This window comes from Leptonychotes weddellii, chromosome 7 (genome assembly GCF_054177405.1).
Source record: "Leptonychotes weddellii isolate Sample4059 chromosome 7, ASM5417740v2, whole genome shotgun sequence".
In the NCBI taxonomy this organism is placed as follows: Eukaryota; Metazoa; Chordata; class Mammalia; order Carnivora; family Phocidae; genus Leptonychotes; species Leptonychotes weddellii.
This window is the reverse complement of record NC_138375.1, coordinates 121,074,070-121,098,253: the sequence shown is the minus strand read 5'-3', so window position 1 is coordinate 121,098,253 and position 24,184 is coordinate 121,074,070. Positions and strand designations below refer to the sequence as shown.

At 46.8% G+C, this 24,184-nt stretch overlaps 1 protein-coding gene across 3 annotated transcripts in view; it reads right to left on the bottom strand.

The window, feature by feature from the left end:
• The window catches only part of MARCHF3 (membrane associated ring-CH-type finger 3), a 123,064-nt gene that overhangs the window by 14,470 nt on the left and 84,410 nt on the right, over nucleotides 1-24,184 (bottom strand). For all 3 annotated transcript variants that reach the window (XM_081827154.1, XM_081827155.1, XM_081827153.1), the window contains exons 2-3: nucleotides 19,119-19,362; nucleotides 16,140-16,344 (exon numbers count right to left, since the gene is read on the bottom strand). In XM_081827154.1, coding sequence (XP_081683280.1) covers nucleotides 16,140-16,344; nucleotides 19,119-19,306 — 393 coding nt within the window. In that variant the 5' untranslated portion in view covers nucleotides 19,307-19,362. The remainder of the gene's footprint in view (nucleotides 1-16,139; nucleotides 16,345-19,118; nucleotides 19,363-24,184) is intronic.

The following is a 24,184-nucleotide window of genomic DNA, read 5'->3' as shown; positions in this document are numbered from 1 at the left end:
TCCATTCGTCCTTGTATGCCTCCATCTAAGAGCAGGGCTGGAGCACAGTCAATGCGTTTAATGAAAATGAATGAATAAACATCTGGATGCCACTAGCCCTGACCGGAAAATTGGTGAGGAGACACTTTTGTTGGTGGGTAGACATCAGGTCCTGAAGTTCACTGCGTTTAGCCTTCTGGAGTAGAGATCCTTATGTATCCGTCTTTTTAGGTTTCGAAGAGAAATATCTACACGTTATTTTGTTGCTACAAGGTGAAAAACCTGTAGTTTCTGTTCAAGTGTTTTTGTTTTTTTTTAAGATGTAAATAATTGTGGAATGCCATCTGTTTTTCCACAGGTCATGAAACAGCATGAGAAATCCAGTAAATCATTCAAGGTCCTTTGTACTGTTTTTTTCACAATTACAATCTGTTTTTTTCTACCTGAAAACTACGTTGAACTACACGAGAAAGGGACAATGTCACATGTCCATTTAAAAATTATACAACTCAGTTTCAACCAAAAATATGCACTGAGTGCCTGTTATATGCCAGATATTTTCACGGCATTTCATAACAGCAGGTGGTGTTATTATTCCCATTTTGAATTAGGATCTTAAGCCCCAGTGAGGTTAAGCTATTTGTTCAAGGTTACATGGTAGAGGAGCCAGGGTTTGAGATCTCCAGCCTACTGTTCTTTCAACTCTTTCCCTCAGCTTGTTTTTGCACTACATAGAATCCCACAAAATATTTTTTTTCCTTAAAAAAAATTTTTTTTAATTGAAGTGTAATGGACATAGAGTGTTCTACTGTATTATATTAGTTTCATGTATAACTCCATGAAATCTTGATCCTAATTTCTGTTTGCCCCCACAGTGGGTAAGGTTGGGGAAGTAGCACCATGCAGGGGCTAAAATGAGAGCAGAGAGGCTGCTTTCCAGTGGCCCCCCGTTAGCTCCCCCAAATGCTCATCAAGTTTTTTCACCTCTTTGGGGGAGTAAAAAAAAAACAGGAGTCTCCCTCACAGGAGTGAGGATGGTGAGGCTTTGAGGGGAGTGGTGAAGGACCCTCTCTCTCTGCCTCAAGTTCCCACTTTTGTTCAAGACATCAGGTTCAACTAGAGAGCGTGTGCCTCGTCTTTCAGCCCAGAGCTCTTCTGAGCCCAGGCTGTGCATTCACTGCTTCCTAGACATCTGTCTGTGCAAGCAATGTGTCAAACTCGACCAGGTCCACCACGGGGCCCTGGGTTCACCGGCATTACCCAGCTCCCACCCATGTTGTCCCACAGCACCTGCTGGCTCCTGTCAATACCCTCCACCCCATCCTGATTGTGCCTCTCCTCATCCCCGTGCCCCACAGGCAAGAGAGCCATGCGTCCTGTTGGTTCTTCTGGAATACATCTTGAACACATTCACGTCTCTCTCTCCAGCGCCACTACGCTTCCAAGCCAGCCTCGCCTCTCACCTGCAATTGCCTCCTCACCCTCCTGTTCCTGGTATCCTCGAATCCAGTTTCTCTAAAGCAGCAAGACTACCCTACTTCTCTCGCTTCAAATTCCCTGGTGGCTCCCCACGGCACAGAGTCTAACACCTCGCCGTGGCCCACGAGCCCTGCGTGATGCGGCCCAGGTTGTTTGGGGTCCAAGGGTAAGATTCGTGGGATCTGTGATTTGGGGATGGGGATTTTCACAACCTCTAATTGAAATCTAGCATCTCACTGAGTTATGGCGAAAATCTTACTGGTATGAGCAGTACCTGTGGCTTTGTGATCAATGAAAATCACAGATATTTCACATCCCGTTACATTGTGGCAGACATCGTGACATATTGCTACCTCAGAGTTGGTTATCAGATCTGCCACAAATTGTGTTAAAGAAGCACTTAGATTTTACATCACAACTTTGGTGTTTTCAATACTTTGATAGCTGTATTAGAGTGTAATGGGTTATCGCTGCATTCCAAATGGGCCATCCATGCATTCCATGATTCTGAAGGGATCCACAGGCTTCAACAGAGCACCAGTGGGTCCGTGAGGCAAAAGTTTGGGCACCTGGAATCTGGCTCCTTTGACCTCTCAAGCCATGTGCCTTCTTGGTGTTTCTTCCTGATTTGGGAAATGCTGAGCTGGTTCCTGCCTGAGGGCCTCTGTGGGGGTTGGTCCTTCTCCCTGGTACACTTTTTCCCACGTCTGGCTCCTTTTTGGGTCACTTCTCTGCTCCAAGGTCACCTCTTCCGAGAAGAACCACCACACCTTCTCTCACCAAGTTATTCTTTATGACAACTTGGTTCTTCCTTTATAAGTTTTATCACTATCAGAAATAACCTTTTCATTTATTGACTTATTTATCCCATGTCTGTCTCCCTAGCGGGTAAGCTCTATTAAGATACAACATTAAGAACATTCTGGCCTGTTCGCAGTTATATTCCCATTTCCTAAAATACTTAATCTGTGCTTGATAAATATGAGCCAAGGAAGAATATGAATCCTTCTGACCGGAGGATCACTTAGAGCAGGAACAGGATGAGTTTAACTGAGATACATACATGCATACATAAGACCACTCGCCCTGACTCTGCTGGTCAAATACGGTACAGCAATTTCTGCCACAGACACATGCTCACCAGTGGTGCTGGTATTCACAGCTGTGATTTGGCTGAAGCGTACGTTCAAGGGCACCCTGGAGATTTGTGATGGTCCCTGGAGGATTTAGGCCAGTAAGCCAATTAATGGGCTATAATGCTCCATAAATACCATATTTGTGTCGGAGACATTGTAATTTGGCGGTGGCATTATTTAAACAAATGCGACGCACACCCACACCAACGGTTTGAAGTTTTCCAAAGATAAGATTGGCGGCACAGCAGGACTAGATGGCAAAATAATTTTATACATTATCACAACTTCAGATATAAGCAAAATGGGAATCATTTTGCTCTAATTATTTTAGATCATCACCATGCAGACATGATCACAGCCAAATGGAGACTGCTTATCCAAAATATGGAAGGATGCTGCAGAATTATGTGGCATATGTGATCAGTGGAAAGCCAGAGACGTAAGAAGAGGAGATGAAGAAGGGAGGCTAGAGGGCACGGAAACAGAAATTTCCAGAAGAAATTGATAATTGGCATGCATCATGCCAAAAATAGAAATGATTTGCTCTGGGAGGTAATGGCATCATACCGTGTAGTCTGTTATCAACAGGATGCCACCAGCAGCCCCAGGTCCCTGAGCCCTGCTTCATTTGGCTCTTATGGGGCCCCTGGCTGGCACCTGACACCCCCTCTGCTGGCCTGCTGTTGGACCCCAGGTTTCTGAAGCTTTGAATAATTACTTCCAGCAGAAGACCAGGATCACGGGGCAAAAAGTGCCTGGACAGCGTACCAAGTAAGAGCCCCAACTGGAACCCTGGACCAAAGAGGAGATTCTGATGAATAATAGGAATAAGGATAATAAATCTCTGTTTTGGTCATTGGGGATATTTAAAGGAATATATATAGAGAGAGAAATCAAATTCACAGCCAGGTCCTCAAGATGGGATATTTAAAAAATCGGTGTCCCTCAGAGGTAGAGTAACGATATGAGTGTGAGCACCCCCCTCCCACGCCTCCCTCCTCCTCGAGCGGAGTGTGGGGGAAGGGTTGCAGTGAAACATGGAGCACGTGCAGGATGGAGGACAGAAGAGACAGTCTCACCAGGGCCACCTACTGCCAAAAAGGATCCCAAATAGACAAGATGGCCCAGCTGACCTTGCTGACATGAGGTACCTCCTAGCAATGACTGGATCTGGAATCTCTCAAGGCTCCACTTCAGGCAGTGGCCTAAGTCCCTGTGCTGCAGTATTTGCTGATACCTTTTTATTTTTAAATCTCCCTGTCCTCAAATTTCAATGGTAGCCCCCTAGCCTGTAAGCCATTTGGATGGTGCTACCCACTCCATGGGCTCACTGTTGAAGCCGTTCATGATTTTCAAGATTTCGGACGTGTCCTTCCCAAGCCTCCTCACATCTAGATTAGAGAGTCTCCGTCTTTCTGTCCAGGCCAAACTCAACCACCTGTCTTTATTGCTCCCCTGGACTTTTGGGACACCCTTCATTGGGTACAGGGCCCTGAGTATCAGAATGCTAGGCAGAACTATGCCGTGGTGGTATTTGATGGCATTGCTTCTCTTGATTAGGGTCACTGTTTAGGGACCATTTTGCTACAAGGCTCACAGAGCTGTCTTCAGGGAAGACATTCTTAAGGGGCAGTTCAAATGACATGGGCCACGACATCAAGGACTGGCATAACAGGGCAAGCAGGAGTCCGGCTGGATGAACACAGGTGCTGTCTGTGGGAAAGCTCCAGTCCAGCTGGGAGACACACGGACATTTTTAGCTTGAGTGATCCGGAGACATGTGCCCCGAGTAGGTCCCCATGCAGAACCAAGCCAAGCACGGAAGAAGCTGAGTTAATAACTAGCCCAGTGCATAACTAAATCACTAGCTCTCCCTTCAAGACTAGCAAACCATATGCACGACTGTGGCACCCAAAGAATTATAATGCGGCCTCCTTAGGGAAGAGGGAATTTGCCACGAAGTGTTGAGAAATTTCCCTTACTTCTCATGTGCAAAACATTGTAAGGGGGCAGGAGACACTTTTGGAAAACTTACATGTTCCCTCGCCATTTACATAACTGTCTTTCCAGATCAGGGGTCCTTGACTAAGGTGCAGAGCTTTGGAAAACCTGAGAGCCCTTGGAGACTGTATTTGAACACCAGATGTCTGCGCCTTTCAGGGGAGAGAGTTCAAGCTTTTATCAGCTTCTCAAACAGATCTGAGGGGAATAAACACTGTTCTAGAGTATTTCCTTAAATTGTCTTGAGACACTGCTTGGTTCAGGTCACCTTTCTGAGCTTTGAAAAATTTAAGAATGGGGGCAGTAGTAGGATTTGACTGTGTCCGAGAACCCTTAATTTCTCCTTAGATGCTGGTTTTAAAAAAAAATTAACCTAGGGCACAAAATGTGATATTTAAAAAATTAATTGTATGGCTGCAGGACAGCAGAGCTACGAAAGCAACCAAATTAAATTAATGGGCTTAAAGGAAGAAAAGGACTCACACTGAGCAAAGATGGAAAGCATTCAGACAATATAAAAAAAATCAATGTGCATATGATTTCCATACAATAAAATAGAAAAAAAATGAACAGGGTTTCAGCTCATAAACTGTGATAGGGAAGGGGCAACACTTGAAGAGGAAAAAGAGCCATTGACATCTCTGTACCAGTGTCCTCCTTTCTAAAATGGAGACACAAATAGAATGTCGAGTGTCCAGAACAGGGGCGCAGGGCAAGCACTCAGTCCGTGATAACTAGTAGGAGTTGTATATTAAGGAGGGTATTGGGAAGGGATCAAGAATACATAAAATAATAGCCAGGAAGATTAAGATACGTTTTCTGCAAAATCTGAGACTAGACCTTACAAACGTTACACTAAGTGAAGCAAGCCGATCACAAACGACCACGTATTGTACGGTTCCATTTATAGGCAAATCCATAGAGATATATAACAGATTAGTGGTTGCCCAGGGCTGGAGGTAGCAGCGGGGGGAGGACCAGGGAGTGAAGGCTGAAGTAGGAGGTTTCTTTTTTCAGTGATGAAAATGTCCTACAGGAGATGGTGGTGATGATCACACACCTCTGTGAATATGCTAGGTGTCACCAAACCGTACACTTTAAGTGGGGGGACTGTATGATACATGAATTAAATCTCAATAAAGCCGCTTAACAAATCTGAGACTGGAAAAGCCCGTTGGTAAAAACACTTCGAAGTGTCTTGTGGATTCCGCTAAAGAACCCTTCCACTCAGCGTGAATTTTGATTGGTGTTCCTTTTGCCTGGCCACATCTTCATCTAACTGGGTTATTTCTCAGGTATGTATCTGCAGGTATGTCTCCCAAAGAGCTGAAAGTGTGTATATTTTGGTGTATGGATGACCTCTGGGTTTCAACATTAGAGTCGGAGACTTTAAGCAGATAGGTCGGTGTTCAGAAAAACATTAGAGCGATTTTATCCCTCCCGTCTCTCATGCCTTTTCTCCCAGAATCTCCCACTTTTCATGTAACGATCGAGCCTTTGGATGTAGGAAAAGAGGAGTGGAGGCATTGTTTTCTAGGACGGTGGATATTTTCCCTTCATCTCCCAATTTCTGCTTTTACTAATTCTTCCCAGATAAAAGTCCTTAAATGCCTATAAATCCTATTTTACAATGTTCCTGCTGCAGCTACTTGCCAGCATTTCATATATGCTATATTAGCCATTTTCCCTCCGGACCCCAGAAGATTTTGAACCTCACTGTCTATTCCAACCTCCTGTTTCTAATAGCATTGCTGGAGGCGAAGTAATTGTCAAGTAATGAGTAGAAAATATTTCCTTTTCTTCTTTTAATCTGAACTCAATCTTCACAAGCAGATTTTTATACATTTTCCTAAGTGGTGTACCTAAGAATTAAACCCATTTTTCAGTGAACTAGAAGCTTCAGATGAGTTTTCTCTCTCCCTCACATTATACACATACAATCCTAACTTTCCTCTCGCACGTCCGTTGCGGTGTAAATCTATCCCTCTAACTCTGTAATAATGGATTGCAAAGAAATTTTATCAGATGATATCACAGGGTCCTGTCTGAGAGCATGCAGGCAGGCAGTTGATGAGGGACAGAAAGACACAGTTAGTGAAAGATGAAGGAGGGAGAAGCCAAGGCACCAGAACCGATAGGGTCTTTCTTATCTTTCCCCAAATCTGCTGCACCTGTCACGAAAGGGAAGCAAGGGAAGCAATGAGGCAGTTATGCCAGTAATTCAAGAGAAAAGCCAGTGTTTTCCTTCGTGCGTTGCAAAACCAGTTTTACCAACTTGAAAGATCTAGAGGACAGTCCTTAAAGAAGTTTACATCACAAATGCGGACAGCCACATTAGGAGTGATTAGCCTTCACAGCCGTTCATGAAAGGAGGGAAAAGGCTCTTAACACTATTGCGTTTGTGGGGCTTTCTAATGATATCTCTCCCTGAGGGGAAATCTCGGAAGAAACTGGGGACCAAATGACTCAGTAAAATGAAGACTCAAATGTGGAGAAGGAGTAACTAGATGAGAAGAAACAAAGAAAGGGTGTGTAATGTCCTTGGAAATGAACGACCTCTTCAGCTCCTACCAGGCTGCCGTAACTAAGAGCTTGGGCTACCTCGGACTTGGGGCGGGGGGGGCGGGAAGGGGCACAGAGAAGCAATGCCAGTCCACTATCCCACTCTCAATCCGACCCAGCTCAAGTCTGTGTGGTTTCTTTCAATACTTTATCTTTAATTTTTTAGACTATTTATTTGAGAGAGAGAACGCGTGCGAGAGAGAGCGAACATGAGCTGGGGGAGGAGGGGCAAAAGAAGAGGGAGAAGGAGAAGCAGACTCCCCACTGAGCAGGGAGCCCGACACAGGGCTCGATCCCAGGACCCTGGGATCAAGACCAGAGCTGAAGGCAGATGCTTAACAGATGGAGCCACCCAGGCGCCCCAGACAGACTTTATTTTTAAGAGCAATTTTAGGTTCATAGCAAAATTGAGTTCCCATATGCCCCCTACCCGCACAGCTGCAGAGACTCCCCCATTCTCAACATCCCCACCAGAGTGGTGCATTTGTTACAGTCGATGCATCTCTACTGACACGTCATCAGTGGCCAGGGTCCAGAGTTTATGTTAGGGTTCGCTCTTAATACTGTAATTTTATGGGCTTGCACAAATGCAAAATGACATGTATCCACCATTGTTCAGAGTAGGTTCACTGCCTTAAAAATCCTGTGCTCTGCCCATTCATTCTCCCACCCCCTTAACTAGCAGCTTTAGGTTTAACAGGCGAATTCAGTGTTAAGAGGAGATCGGGGCTTTAATCATCGGTACATCTAGTCTCTTAGGAAGGTTGGCTATGGGTGGAGAAGCCCTTGGCTCAGTGAGTGCTTGTGTGCGTCCATGTCAACGAACAAGTGAAAAGAAGTACTTCTGGGGCGCCTGGGTGGCTCAGTCAGTTAAGCGTCTGCCTTTGGCTCAGGTCATGATCCTGGGATCGAGTCCCACATCGGGCTCCCTGCTCAGTAGGTAGTCTGCTTCTCCCTCTCCTTCTGCCTGCCTCTCCCCCTGCTTGTGCGTGTTCTCTCTCCCTCCCTCTCTGTCAAATACATAAATAAAATCTTAACAAAAGAAAAAGAAAAAGAAAAGAAGTACTTTCGAGCCAGGACGGAAGAAGCCAGGTATGGTTGGGAACATCAAGGACTAAGGGGGTCATGGAGACCTGGGTTCTTCTGCCTTCTCCACCTACTAGCCCTGCGGCTGAAAGTACTTGAGATCTCTGAAGAGTGACTTACCATCTCAAAGTCTCAGCTTCTTTACTTACAAAATGGGATAGTATCCATATGAGGACAGAGGCATGGGAATCAGATGGTTATATGAGCACTACAGGATGCTCATATAAGTTCTCTTTTGCCTAGGAAATGGGTAAACAACTTAAGAAGAAAAACCCTTTGGGATGTGAAATCTTGAGGCTACAAATAGGTGGACTCAAAGTGAAATTAAGCATTTGCCCCTGGATTTGGGGGTCACGTCAAGATCTGTGCCTCTTCTGGAAAACGACGTTTCTCCCGTAAACAGGCATATAGCGAATCACTCTGCGACTGAACAGCCACTGATTTCCCACTGCCTAAGTGAAGACACTTCTCGGCTTTGCTCGTTCGAATACAACTGTTCATTAGGCAGTGTTTAACTATAATCATGTACTGCTTGCAATATTTCACGCCATTGTTTGTTTAATAATGTGTATTCTTTCTCTGGAGTTAAAAGTGCCAGCTATTGACACAAAACTGAAGAGGCAAGGGGAAGGGTGGCGGAAGCCCCCAGTGGGGGGCCGTATGCAGAGTCTGTAACGCTGCATCTGAAATCTGTAATCCATGTCTCCCTTCTTTTCAACCTGAAACATTGTACCTGCACAGGGCAGTTCCGGTGGCAGGACTTAGGGAAAGACGATTTCCAGCTTTGGTCATTCGATGACACAGCAACGCTCCTCTCTCAGACTCCGCTTTACAAAGCTCTCCTGCCAGTTGCCTAGGGACAGTTTCACCTCCACTATCGCCACCCCTAACTCCCACATAATAGCTTCTAACTGCCTGCCCTTCAAAGAAGTGGGCCTCTCGGTGGCCATGCTCGCCGTCCTATTTGTTCTTACACTGGGAGTTAGCTAAAAGGGTCCGGAATCTTGCAGGATTATTGGTCTCATTTTGTTTACTGCCTCTTATTCTTGGCCCAGATGGGCTTAAGGAAAACCCGGCTCAGTTTTCTCCTGTATGAGAGAACATCTGTGGGTGAATTAGTGAAGACTACAGCCGTTTTCTGTCCGTCTCCACAAAGACATTGTTCCTTGGAAAGGTCTGTCGCTCACAAGATGCTAAGGTTTGTTAATTCTAGGTGGTGGAGATGCACCTGTTTGAGACATTATTCTTCATCCTCCTTTGTATTTTTAATTTATTTTATTGTTTTTGAGAGAGAGCAAGCGCGGGGGGAGGGGAGGAGCTGAGGGACAGCGGACAAGCAGACTACGTTGAGCACAGAGCCTGATGCAGGGGCTCGATTCCACGACCCTGAGATCATGACCTGAGCCGAAATCAAGAGTCGGACACTTAACTGGCTAAGGCACCCAGGCGCCCCCTCCTTTGTATTTTTTAAAATACAGAATGAAATTTAAAAAGTTGGGTGAAGCAACTCTTGGCATTTTGCATCTTTGCATCCTCAGCGAGCCAGCGGAAGGGAGCCCTGCTAGACTGCCAAAGGTCCTCTTCTGAACATGGATTCTAATTTGTATTTCAACCCAAGTTCAGTACAATTTAAAATAATAGAATCTGGTCATGTAATTCTTTCTATGCACGGAACTGGATTTTCCCTCCAAATTAATCCTGTACCAGCAGTGGATGGGCTGAAAGCACAGGCAACAAGCAGTGAGCTCCCTTCCATCTGGCACGGCCATGGGAACACTTCGGTTGGCTTGCTTTTTTAATGAAGCGATTTTTAATGAAGCAAGCTGTGAATTTAATAGACACCTTAAAACACCTTCTTTGTAACTAAGCTTTAAGTAACGGAGCGACTGCCAGATTAGCCACCAGAACCAAGATGAAAATTCAAAACAGAACAACTACGGGTGGAGGACACAAGGTTACCGTAAAATAAATATAAGTGGATAGGGGCGCCTGGGTGGCTCAGTCGGTTAAGCGTCTGCCTTCGGCTCAGGTCATGGTCCCAGGGTCCTGGGATCGAGCCCCGCATCAGGCTCCCTGCTCAGCGAGGAGTCTGCTTCTCCTCTGCCCCCGCCACCCCCCGCCCCCGCTCATGCTCTCTCTTTCTCTCTAATAAAAATGGATAAAATCTTTAAAAATTTTAAAAAAATTTTAAAAAGTGTTGAAGCAAAAAGCACACCTGTGTGCATGAGTGAGCAAGCCAGTTTGTGAACTCTGCTTTACTTGGCTGGTGAGGAGCTAACGCATAAAGAGAAGTGACGTGTCCAAGCTCTCACTGCAGGCCGTGGGCGGCCAGCCCAGTGTGGGATATACTACAGTTACAAGCCAGTGGCCAGAGTTGGCATGTTAAGCCCTGCTTGGCAAAGTCACCAGCAAGGACTTCACTCAGCCGGAGGCTGTGCTATCCACAACTTAGACATGCAAGCTTCCTCAACACACTCCCCTCTCTTTGTCTTTCATGCTGCAAGTCCTTCCTCTGCTTTGTGAGGCTGTAGCCTCGCCTGGAGCGGGTCAGAGGGCTGCCTCCGGTTGGGAGGGACCAGGGAGCCTGGGGGCAGAGCGAGAGGAACCTGTGCTCACCGGCCCCGAGCTCAGGTGGTGGCAGTCAGCCTGGGTGTGAGAGGGAGAAGTGGGAGCTCCTGGTGGTTTCAGCCAAAGCCCTCCCACCCTACTCTACAGACGCCAGGGGGTGACCTTTTCCATTTCGTCCCTCCGGAACAGGACCCGGAATAGGAGGGAGAAGCCGAGAGCAGCGCATGAGACTTTCTTACTTCTTTCTCGCCGAGGGAGTCTGGCCTCACGGAACCGTGGTAAACCTGTGTCTTCATCTAACGAATGTTCAATATGAGCTTTTCTACCCAGAACTACGGTGTCCTGTTTGTATAGTGCCTGGATTCCTCCTAAAAGCTTGGCAGAGGCTAGCTGGGCCCGAATCTTTCCGATTCGGCCCCATCTGCGCTACTCCCAACCACACTTTTCTAACTTGGGCCAGAGGTTTCCTGCGGGGTCCTGGAGTGTGTGTTTTCTCCTCACTGCTTGGTGTGCCCACAGGGCTGCAATCCCCTGCCCTTCTGCCAAACCTGACGGAGGACCGGCGAGTGAGTGGGGGCCAGGCTTGGTCAGAATCTCCTGATTCTGTCGGCTTCTTAGATTTATAGCCACAGGCCCAAAGTACGATATACAGTTTGCAGCTGGGGGAAGGGAGGTTGTCCATTCATGCACTGACTTAATGAGCAGGTGCTTCTGGATTGCCTATCCCATGCTGGGATCATGGTCCCGCTCCCTTCCTTACTAGGCTGTGCTCATGAGTTGGCGTGAAGTGGGGGAGCTTGCCTGCCTGCCTTCGAGAAATGGAATACGTGGTATGCACGCCTGGGAAGCTCCCTGAATCCCTTTATGTCAATACCCTGATGCTACAGGGGTTTGCTGAGAGGAATTTGCCTGCTCCGAAACCATAAACCATGTTTTTACTTAAATGGATATATTAAAAATCAAAGCCAAACCAAACCCACTATAATAAGAGCCAAGCAATGTCGCTACCTAAGCCTGATACATAGTTATTAAGAGGGTTTGAGGGAAGTCTTAAATCTATTAAATAGCAAATGCCAAGGTACAAAGTGGTTTCCCCACAGCAGTTCAGCTCGGCTTCCTGCTGTGTAGCTGGAGATTACACTGAATCTAGAGCACACTTTAGAAACATTTTCCCCTAGTGACTTAAAAAAAAAAAAATATATATATATATATATCATAAATAAAAAGTTTAGGGAAAAAAAAACCTTAATCCTCCTCTCTCTCGCTTTACATCCCATTATTCTGAGTAACTGATATGTGTGAAAACATTCTCAGTTTCAGTTTAGCTAAACCTCTGAGTCACAGGGAACAGCTTTTAAATTGTTCCTACCATTCTTATCAATCAGCTGGGTCTGTGTAAAGGAACTAGGAATGTGGAAACCTAATCACTCCCTCTGTGAAAAATCACCATGTCTCCCCGATCAGAGGACGAGCAGATCTTAGGAAGATCTCCCCCCAGTTTTGCACCATTTCCTGGCTATTTCATTTTAATCAGGACGGTGCTGAGCTGATCTATTACTTCATAAGTTTCCCCGGGCCAGGGTGGGTGTTACTGATACATGTCTTAGGAAAGCCCAGTGCCAGATACTCCCATCAGTGGAAACTCATGTTGCAAGCACGATGTTTGCACATAGTAAGATGCGTTTCCTTGGCAAACTGCTCCCATCAGATATGCAATCACCGCGGTAGGAGGGAGTCAAGGCACACATTTTGGGGAACGCATCATGCTACTTTTATTGGTTTTCTGTATTTTTCCCTTTGTTATAAAAGAATGGTATCAGAGTTCAATTTACAGAGAGAGATGAGGAAAACTGAAAATGAGCAGGAAGGAGCCCATAAAACCACCCAGGCTGGTCATTCAGCGAATCCTTTTATGGTTAGTGGATGTCTATTTACTGCGTTCTACCAGGTCATTATTCTTGGGGATAATTTATCTGACAAATTGCTACTGGGTAAATTTTCCATCATCAATGAAAAAGACAACGGCTTCAGAGGAGAGAAGTGCTGTCCGTGGAGGTGTGAGATGTATGTGTGTTGTATCCGCTCTTCCTTTTTGCTACATACTGTGTGAATACTTCTCTGTAAAGCTTTGCCTGACTGACACAGACCTTAAGAGATTTACATAAGCTGGACTAGAGGAAATTCACCCACATCTGAATAAACCGATGATCACAAAGTAGCTCTCTTGGGTTGAAACTAGCCCTTGTTACTAACACTGGCTTACTTAGCAGCAAAAAAAAAAAAAAAAAAAAAAAAAAAAATTTAGGATATAAAATTGCCAATTAATTTACCAGAGGACACTAAATGATTTAGTCTCCCCATGGAGGCAGGTAGGTTCGTAGATAGGCACACACAAAATCATATTATCGAGGTATAAATCACATATCGAGAATGTCCTCATTTTAAGTGTGGAACGTATTTTTTGCAAGTATTTATAGACACTAAGGATATCATGGAGAGCCCCTAGCTCACTCTCCCCCTGTTGCAGCTCTGAGAAACTGAGCTATGTCTCACAGATGGGCACTGGCTAAGTGAGGACGTGGTGTCCATGTTGGAGGTGCTAATACAAACTGGTCCACTGATTGGGCCGTTATGAGTAGAAACTTGTAGACAGAAACTCTGGGTTTCTGATCTATGAAAAATGAACACCCAGCTGCTGGCCGCAGAGAGTGCAAGAAAGGAAGGAATGGGGCAGTGTCTTCCCAACGGTGGTGATCAGGAGGATTAGGGCTATGTTGGATGAAGGACTGGGGGAGTTTCCTGAACAGAGGGAATTTGAGGTGTGGCAGTGATTCTGACCAATGTTAACACCTGGGTGCTGACAAATAACATTTATAAATGACTTTTTCAACCACTTCCTCTGGCAAACAAGAAGCTATTATTGTCATATTGATTTTGAAATTCAAAGTTATAGAATTTTAATGAGAAGGCAGATCCAACTGGTAGATACAGTAATGATTAAAGCAACTGAAAGAGTACAAATGAGAAATAAAGTAACAATACTCGCAATGCTTAACCCAAATAGGCGGGTTTTGCTGATTTTCCAAAAAAGATGCTTGGTTATCTCGAGATAAAAATATGAAGCAAAGCTCAGTGTGAATAAACCTGCCTTTTGGTAAGAGTAGAAAAGTCAATTAGTAATGTCATTTGTTGAAAAATCTGCCTGCACCTGGTTCTCATTTGTCCTCCAGCTGAGAAACCAAAGACAACTTCTTTTTATTGCTTGTGGTCAAACAGCAAGTTCATTTCGCCATGGGATGATCAAACGGCCAGCCTCCCCCGGCTTGAGAAGGTTTGCCTTTCACTTTCAACTTGTTCAATCATCATTAACTCTGAAAAATGTCACATTCCATTTGTGCAATGAAAATTTCACCACCGGCGACCGTTTGGGCGAAGTTTTTGTAGGCGAGGCCCTAAATCTTACAGAGCACCTCACACATTCTCAAGGTCATTTGCCTTGATTCCTTGTGTAACTTTGGCTGCCTAAGATCCCAGAGTCTGTGGCCAAGCATAGGCAACTTTGAAGAACCTCTGTGTGTGGGTGCATGTTTTCCTCTCCGCGATGGAAGGGGTTCACTGGATGATTCGACACAGGCACGTTAGTTGGACAAAACCGACATGTGCACGTGAGCACACACATGTGCGTGCGCACGCACACACACACACACACTGGGATTTTTACCAAGCAAAAATAAGAGTCTTCTTTACTGGGGAGATACCAGTGAAGACCACTGGATTGTAGCCCTTTTAACCAGAGTTGTGTTTTTGTTTTTTTGTTTTGTTTTGTTTTTACTCCGGGAAGCTAGCTTCCCTGGAGAAGGTGCAGTATCAACTTGGGGAGGTTCCAGAAATTTCTGGAGAGGAGAAATAGGCTTCTTTTTCACTTTCGCCTTTGGGCTTGAGAAATCTTCGCCTCCCTTGTTTATTGTTTAATTATACTCACCCCGCCCCCGGCCCCCACCTCTGCAGAGAAGTTCTGAAATGTAAATCCCAGGGAATGTGGCGTGGGGCCAGATTAAAATAGGAATTTCTGATAGTGGATGTCAAGCAGCAAGACTGCTAAATTAAGAGGTCACTCGATCCAGAGTCTTAAAGCAGAAGGTGTACTGAGGCAAGTCAAATAAATCTCGTGCCATTTGGCAAGTATGTCATAGCTAAAACAGGCCCCAGTTTACAGGTCCTGATTAAATTTTCAAGGTCAAACAGGAGAGCAGGTATATGCAGAGCTCTCCAGAGCCGTAAGTGCCAAGGTGCTAACGTCCTGCTTTAAAGTCTCCAAGAAGGGCGTCTTGATTTCTAGCTTTAGTTTAATGCCAAAGTTCTGCTGGGTCAGCTGCTGAAGGAAGGGGGAGGTTATCAGTGGGTCTGGATTAGAGGCCCATAATCTTGGTCTCGGTCTCTTTCAAAGGTTAGCTCTGGCTCATAATATATTAGAATATTTATTGTTGCTAACATCCAATTTTTAATTGACTAGTAGAAATGGAGGGTAGGAGAGAAGGCAAAATAGTCTAATGATATTTTCCGCTGCTTCTAGCTAATACAGGACTAGACCTTTGGTCTAAAGGAGAAATGTGTGGCTCCTAAAATATGAAAGAGTGTCCTGCCATTTTAATGGCTGGGTTGAAATGCCTGCCTTTTAAAGAAAAGAGATTCCAGTGCTAGGTTATTAGCTGAAAAAAGCTTGTGTATAATTTCCTAAGAGAGATTTTTTTTTTTTTTAATTCAAACACTTGGATATGTACTTGGTATTCTAAGTGCTTTAGAAATCTTACCTCATTTAAGCTTCATAGTAATTTCAAGAGGTAAAATTACTTACCTAAGGTCAAGGAACTTACTCAGACCCCAGAAGAGTAAGTCAGCATCCATTATCCTGTGCACCTCTATTTTTTCACAGAGACCTCTCAGGCTACGCAACCCAAATGCCCACTTACCTGTTGCTTCAAATTGGGCAGATGGTGTGCAAAGAGAGAGTGTTGGATCTCTTTGTTCCATTTCGTAGGGATGGAAAAAGGGGAAGCAGCTCTGTCAACTTCCCCACTCTCCTGTCTCCTCGTGGAGATCACCTTTCTACTGCTGGCTTCGGAGCGAGCGTGTGAACTGTTTCTGTGTCTCTCACACACACACACGCACACTCATGCACCCACACACACTCACGCACACTCACTCACACTCACGCACGCTGCTATTGCTGTGCTTCACTGAGCTGCACCAGGTTTGTGATCCGGGCATAAAAGCAGACATCATTTGCTCATTAGAGCTAAGTTTTCAGGACGTGCCCCAGTGACTGACCTCCACTAACGGCCTGGGTTTGCGCTCGACTGCAAACCTGAAGTGGCAGAGTTCACAGTAGCTGGTGTTTGAGGACGACAGCCAGTGCTCCAGGCAGCTCCGATGAATTGTCCCCAAGGTCCCCGTGCATTCGCAGGGGGAGAGCAAGTCCTCTTGGCTGCTGCCCTCGTGGCAGATCCTGCACATCGGCCGGTCATTGAAGGGGCTGCAAGAGAAGGAGGGGCATCTGCTGGTCACCAGGCCCGAAACCGTCGCCACGAGGATGGTCCTCTGGCTCTGTGTCCTTCAGACCTTCCTCAGGCAGACACCTGCTTTAACACCCTGGATGGACACTCCGTGTACACGGTCGTGGAGGCCGGGGCAGGCCGGGGTCCTCGGGCACCTCCTTTTGACAATATACAGAAGGAGGGGGGTGGCCCAGGGCCGAAAGTGGGTGAAAGTGAGCAGCATGTTATCGTTGTCTTGGACGTGGATGTTGTTCAGGCAAACTACCAATCAAGAAATAAGAACGATTCCTCACCATTAAAAACAGAAATTGTTTTGAAATGACATCACCTGCAGTTTCTAGACAAATTGTGCCTTTTGAATCAAACCAGGACACTTTCAAATACTCGGAGGTTCTTTTCATTTCTCCTTTCATTAGGGTGGGACAGTGAGGGGAGGCAAGTTAACTGGCAGCCAAGTCTTGAGCCATAACACAGAAGTGTTGTCTGAGCCAGAGTACCGAGCTGAGGGGCAGGTGATCCTTTGAGCTTCCCGAGGATGCTAAGGATACTACGCCGAATGCAAGTAATGACTATGTCCTAGGGAGGCGGCCTCCGTCCAGAGCTCTGCCATTAATCTGGAAAGAAAAGCCAGCCCTGCACGTTCCGTGAGGCACACGGCGTAGTAGTTGATGAGGCAGGCTCTGAACCCCAGGTCTGCTGCCTCCCATTTGGCTAACTTGGTTCAAGTAACGTCATCCCTTTGTACTTTAGTTTTGTCCTCTCTAAAACAGGGGCAAAGAATGGTGCCTTCCTCAAAGGTGACATAAGGATGAGAAAAGACGGTCCAAATCCGAAGCTTAGAATAAGGGCCAGCATGTAGTAAATGTGTCGTTAATGGTGACTATTTTCACTTACAGGAAAACTCAGGTCAGGGAAAGTCAAAATGATGTAGCGCTCATCAGGGAAGTTAGTGCACAATGAAGGGCTCAAACTAAGATGGCCTCAGCTCCCCGTGCATACTGTGTCTCGGGAAAGGACCACTCCTTTCTGATCGACATTATCGTGTATCGCTTCTCATATTGTCCTTTATTGGGCACTCAGTTTTAAACTATGTTATCACTGTATGTGCCCACCTGGGGACAGCCCCTCTACCTGGCATGGAAGCACCTCTGTTTCCCAAGGGCCTTTCTGGGATGATCCTGGGAATGAGTGAAGGCTAAAGGGGGATTAAAAGAGGAAAAGACTTCCTTCCTACTTGCCCAGAAGGGGGACCCACTCAGGGCTGGGAGAAGAAAGTTGAAGGAGTTGACTTTTTTTCTCTGACTATTCCTGGCTCCTTCATTCCCACTGAGCCAGATGCATGTGAAAGTCGAAAATCATCTGGTTTACATGACCACGTAAACATGTGAAAACACCTGATGCATGCGCGTGTGAGCACGTGCACACGCACACACACACACACGCCCTGGCTCACAGGTCTAAGTCATCTTAGCTCTGATTAAACAAGGTGTGTGAAGGCTGCCAGGGTGACGGGTGCACACACAGTGACCTGTCTCAGTTCACAGATGAGCAATGATGCTCATCGCCGTGTCATATTCTGAGTCCTAACAAATTGTTAGAAGCTTTTCGAGAGGTGGGAGAATACATATTGACTTTTTTCTACGCGACCCCTTAGCGAGAGCTGCATTGATCGGCAGCAGAAGATGCGTGGGCAGCGTTCGCAAGATGCATGAGGGTGTGAGTCCATGTCTGGTGGCCACCAGGTCCAGGCTGGGGTGATGCTGCCAACAGTCCTGCTGCAGGTGCGTGTGGGCCTGGATCTCTCCCGTAGGGTTTGGTTGAGTTGCTCAGACCAAGGTAAGCAGTCAGTGTGCGAGTGACTGGTCTAAAGCTTCTGGGTCAGAAGTGGTGCTGGTATCAGAGGACAGGTCCAGTGTTGATAGGCACTGTACATTAATTGATCAGAGTTGCCCCTACCTATCCTGACAGAAAGCTGGAGAAGCCAGAGAGCATGCATTGGCCGGGCAGCCCGTGGCTCTCAATCTGCCATTGGACAGCAACAGCACAAGAGAGACCTCCAGGGACAAAGAGCCAGCCTGGACGAGCCATCTCTGGGCTGGTCGGAGCCTTTGGCCTTGCTTTGGTTCCTCATCTTGGGGAGACAAGCTGTCGCAGTTTGAACAATCGTAGGGCAGGGTGTGTTGGGAAGGATCAGGAGTTGGGGGGCCCATGGGGCACAAAGGAGGGGGCCACAAAAGAGGCCCCCGAGTGGGGACGTGCCAGAGAAGAGACTCACCCGGGATGAAGCCCCAGACGATCTCCCATCAGGCAGTACTGATTGGTACAAGCACCAGGAATGTCCCTTCAGAAGCTGTGCCCACAAGTCCAATCACTTCTGGCTCTGTCCCCTGAAATCAGGTGCCTCCTTCCTCCCACGCTCACAAAGGACCACCTTTGTTAGTGCCTGGCAACAAGAGCGTACCATAGCAATGTCCACATAACAAATGCAAGGAAAGCGACCCTGTGTCTTGTGGGATCTTTCCCGGCCTGGCTCTCTCTGCACGTGTGACCTGAAGCGGAAAACTCAACAACGGGAATTTTAGCTTTATGCCCCATCGCTGTAGAAATGGCGAGGATGAGAGAACTCGGGTAGCACCTCGGCTCACCTGACACAAAAGACCTGAGCGCTAATTACGTTCCCTCTGGCAGTTTCCATCTGACCGAGAGCCTTCCGGATCAATTACAGATTCAATTATTTTAATAGCGGTACTACCTCTGGGTGGCGAGAGTCCGCACCACCGTTGACAGCAGCTGCCCGTCCTTGGCCGAAACTTGCATGACATACTGCGGCTGCCCGGTCACTAGGCTGCCACAGTCCTCCACGGTCTTCACCACAGGCGCAGCCGAGCTGGTGCAGTCTGGCAACACTTCGGGCAGGTGACTGCAGCGGCTGGTTGTCATGGTAACAGACAGCAATTACTCGGCTAATGGCTTCCACGTTCATACAGGATTTCCATCTAGGAGAGATCAGAAAACAGTTTACTTGGGCAGGGTGGTTAACAGAAAACGGGGAAATTACAGGCCACCCACCTCATCGTGTCATTATTTAATATAAACAACAAGGGGAGCCTAGACATGGCACATTATCTGGTTACCGTGTCACGCACGCTCGCGCGCGTGCACACAGAGCCCGCAGGAAACAGCGGACGTGCTTATGAGCCAGATAGCGAACCTGTCGGTGTACATAAACATTTCGGAGCCCCGCTCTTGGAGAGGGGAGGGCGTGATGGCTCTGGAGCCCGATCTGAAGAGGAGATAAGCAGTTCTCCTGCTCCGTTGCCAGAGAAGCAATAAGTCTTTGTTGACACTCTCTCAAAGTTACTAGAATCATTATTAAAACCGTTCACAACTCTTTTTTCTTGTAAGCAATTTATGCTCCATTCAGCTTCATTCTGAGATGCTAAGATTAAAAACAGAGAGAAAGAGGGGGAAAAAAAGACTCTGGCCAAGTAGCAGCTTCTAGGACAATACTGGCCAGAATGAATCAATTAATGTCCACCTTTCTGACTGCTGCCATATCTGCGTCCCATAATACAATTATCTACTTAATATATCTTGACAATTAACTTCCTTTAAAAACTTAACCTATTTTGGCCTTGTCTTAAATAGTTATTCATGGGAAGTGATTAGTTGGATGAGCTTGTTACATTTTTTCTTAATGGACATCACAATCAAAACATTAGAACTGAGTCTTTGTTAGTGGAATACTGCATCATCATAGAGGATCACACAGGAGAATGCAAGAAACGAGGATGGACGAGACCTCCACTGCCTGTTAAAAATAATCCATTCCCTGACATCCAGCCTGTCACATAGCCTGCAAGGAATTCTGTCCCTGATTGGGGTGGTGTGGGCTTGAACTGGACCTCAGATTCAAAGCATTCAGACCCACTGGTGTGTGGACCCACTGCATCCAGTAGTAAGTCTGTTGGTGATGCATGAAAAATAGAGGTCTTTATAGAAACTCATAGGAGCTGCATCTCACTTTTAGAAATACCGTTGTTTCTGCCCAGCCTGCTCACCTCAAGCTCCACGGAGCCCAAGACGGCCTGGGCTCTGTAGGGAGACACAGGACTGGTTGATGGGCTGAATTCACATCAATAAGCAGACTGGATGCTAAAGGCCCCAAATTAAAGTAAATCCATCCCACAACCCCAGGAGGATTTTTGGAATTCCTCAAAGGATTGTTTTCTTCTAGCTCTTTCTCCCAGTTATTATACAGTACTTGACTCCTCCGGATCTGGCAAACAGGATCTCCCCGACTTCCAGAACAATGTGCACCAACTGGACATTCTTAGGATGAGAACACAGTGTTTGCAGATGAACTTGAACTGACGCCCTCCCTCCCAACATGCGCATGTCAGGGAGGCCTGACCATCGGAGACAGTTGGATGGGAAGGGAATCCCCTCCTTGCTGCTGCGGTGTCTGGCTGGCCTCGCTCTAGCATGTTCCCATTCCTGTCCTTGGCTGCCACCAATCTGCTTCACGTTTGTGGTCTGCTCTCTGCCGGGACACCTTTGGAGCCTGGCCATGGGGAGGCGGTTACGGACAGCAGCCCTGGTCGGTGGCCTGATGTGGGGACACAGGCTAGGGCCGCCTCTGCTCTGTCACTGGCACCACTCTGGTGGGCTTCTCAACCACCAGGCAGTAAGCAGACAAAGGTACAACTGCATAATTAGCTAGTTTAGTTTTGCTTTTTAAATAGGATTTGTTGCCCTTCTTTGTTTCTTTTTACATTGCCAAAGCCAGAAATGTATGTTAGAGAAAGAACAGAAAAGTACAAGGAAAACAACACAATTCAGTCATAATCCCACCACTCGGATAACCACAGTAAACTTTCAGGGTGGATCTTTCTAATTTTTGGCAGGGTTGACAGGGTGGAGTTGATTTGTAGTAGAGGCCAGATTTTTTTTTTTTTTTTTTTAAATAAGTGAGTTAAGGTAGCTCTCAGGCCACAGAACAAAAGGATGTTCAAGATCCGACTTCTAAAACTGTCTAATCCCCCTCCCCTGGCCTGCTCTTATAAAACCCCATTGACATGATTTTAAATTCTCATAATGCCTCCCAGTCACCAAGTGTAACTTCCTGGCACAGCTCTCTTGCTTCACAAGGCAGCCATAGATTAAGAGCCAGGGGTGTGTTGGCAGGAAAAGCAGACACAGTGACCTTCTTGCGGCATAGAATCATTATGTCTGGATGCACTCTGAGAGTCTATTTTCGGGTTTTGCATAACTTCAACTCACAGCACCAAATGCTCCCTCCCAGTGCTCGATGGAACGGGAAGGAGGCGGAGAAGGGATGCTCAGAGGGAGAAGAGGAGATCAGGGCTGTCAGGAGTGAGGCTACCCTAGTGAAGGGACATCACTCAGGCACACGATGTCCCCAAGTCCATTCACTTATAACCCAGATTAAGTTCTCATCAAAGGAAGCAGTTCTAAATATATGACCCAAATCCACAATAAAATGCCCTTAAAACAATTCTAGAAGTAGAGTCCCCTTTAAACTTATTTTATATCTGTAATTTCACTTCTGGTTGCTAGACTTCATTTCATTTCTCTTCTCAAAGGCAAAAGAGATATCACAGGTCATCTGATCAGTTTATTCCCTTCACAGTGGGTGCTGGGCACAGAGTTGAGCATAAAGGGACAGAGCGCTCCTCTACCTTGCCTCCTCCTCTTGGGCCATCTCTTCAGAGCCCTGAACCCCACTTGGGACCTGCCAGACGGGTCACTCCGGTCTGGCACTCACTGAAGAACACACCCGCGCATTCGCTAACTACCATGCATCTTGAGATACCAAGCCTGGCATGCCCATGATGAGTTCCCATGCTTCTGAAAGACCACGTCTTGAATTGCAAATGGGGTGGAAAGGATACTGCAGAGCATAGACACCTGAGGTCATGGTGGGAAGGGCTGAGTTGGTTCCGACCCCACAAGAGTGGATCTCTTCATGTCCTCAGGTGGAGGAGGACAGATGGGAGCACCGTTCTCCCCAGTCTCGGTCAAAAGGAAGCCTGGAGGCCTGCACTAGGCCTGGGGCAGGAGTGGGCCTCTGCAGGCCGCATGCGCCAATTGGCATGCATATGTTGCACCTGGGGCAGTGACAAATGGCCTGCTGCATTTCCCTGTCCCCTTCAGAGCCACCTGGGAAAACAGCGGGCTGTTGCTGTGGATGCTAGAAAGAGCTGAGCTGTCGCTTTGCAGCCTAACTGGGCTTCCACGGATCTTCCTGCAAAATTTCAAGCACCATTCGACCGCTTTCTTATCAACACTGCTGCTCTTGTGGGCGAGTGTCTTCCCAGTTCACCCAAGAATTCGGCTCTCGGGATTTCTCGGGACAAAAACACAATGCCGGTGGGGAGGAGGGGCGTGTCTCTGTAAACTCAAACATCAGATTGCACTGGTAGGACAGGTCCTTTGTTGGCCAGGCTTGACTCCTTGTCTAATTGCTTTCTGAGGCTGCGAATAAAACATGATTTGGCACTGGCCAAGTCCGGCTGCGCGCAGCGCAAGGCATGGCACTAGGTGGATGAGAGGGAGACAGTAGAAGAGGAGGGAGAGGCTCAGTGAAAGAAAGCCTGATGAGACCATTGTTAAGATACAAAAGGCCTGTCTGTTAAACTGTGACCCCTTAAAGGACAGAGTACAGGTTTTACCAAAGCAAAGACTCAACCAGGCTGCAGCTAATCGTTGCCGTGTTTCTGCACAGTCTGCCTTTGGTAAGTGATTTCCATGGGAACATGGCTGGCACCATGAGGACACATCCGGAGGATGTTGGGGAGGAGATTTTGGGGGGACTCTGTTCACCTTTGCTGCCCCCTGGCCCCAGCAGCCCCTGGAACCTCCCTGAGGATTGCAGAGTTAGGGGAGAAAGCTCTGTTCTCAGAGGCAGGTCCCCCAAGCCTGCACCTTGGCTCAGCACTCCTCAGGGTCACTCAGCTTCTCAGCCATGGTTGAGATTTCTTGCATATTTGGAATGAAAGTACTAGTACTTCCTGAGCCACTTGGTCAGGGTGTTGGTGAGGCCTCAAATAATACATGTGAACATGCTTTGTGAACTGGACTGAGCCACATGCAGAGAATGCCACATTAACCTTCATTCCTGCTCTTTTTGTAAGCTGAGCTGCATCTTTTTTCTGTCTTTGAAAACCATCTTCCCCCATGGCTGGTGAGCTTCCCCCAGTCTGTACTTCTGGATCACGCTTGAGCTCTGACCTTGTGCCACTCCATCCCACTGGCAGGTAGCATGGAGGCACCTTCTTCCCTGTTCATCCACTTCTCCTCCTTCTCCTCAGCCCTGTCTGTTCAGATCCCTGAACACAGGTTTTCACTTGTTCGTGAAAACGTTTAGTGAAGGCACATGGTGAGAACCTGCTATTCTGTTGGAGATCTTTGGGTCTGTATGTTACAGCAGCCACCATGATCTTAGCTTATCTAGCACGTGATAAATATACTAGAAAATAAAGTGCAAGCCACGCCCAAATGCCTTTGCAGGCCTGTTTCCATCAGAACTGTATTTTCAGTGACAAGTCAACTTTAATCTCTTAGATTTAGGACAACAAGGCTGTTTCGGGGAGGGATCTGTCAAGCTGGCATCTCTGTTGGGATGTACAAATTACCATGGGGATTAAAGGTAAAAATCAGAGCGTCAGAGTATGTGTGTTAGCCGCACTGACCTGGTCTGGCAGGCTGCCTGGCAGCAAGCGGACTGAGCAGGTCCCAAGCTGGGACCCTGTAGCAAGCACGGACCTCCAAATTTGACCCTCATAATTCCAGAGA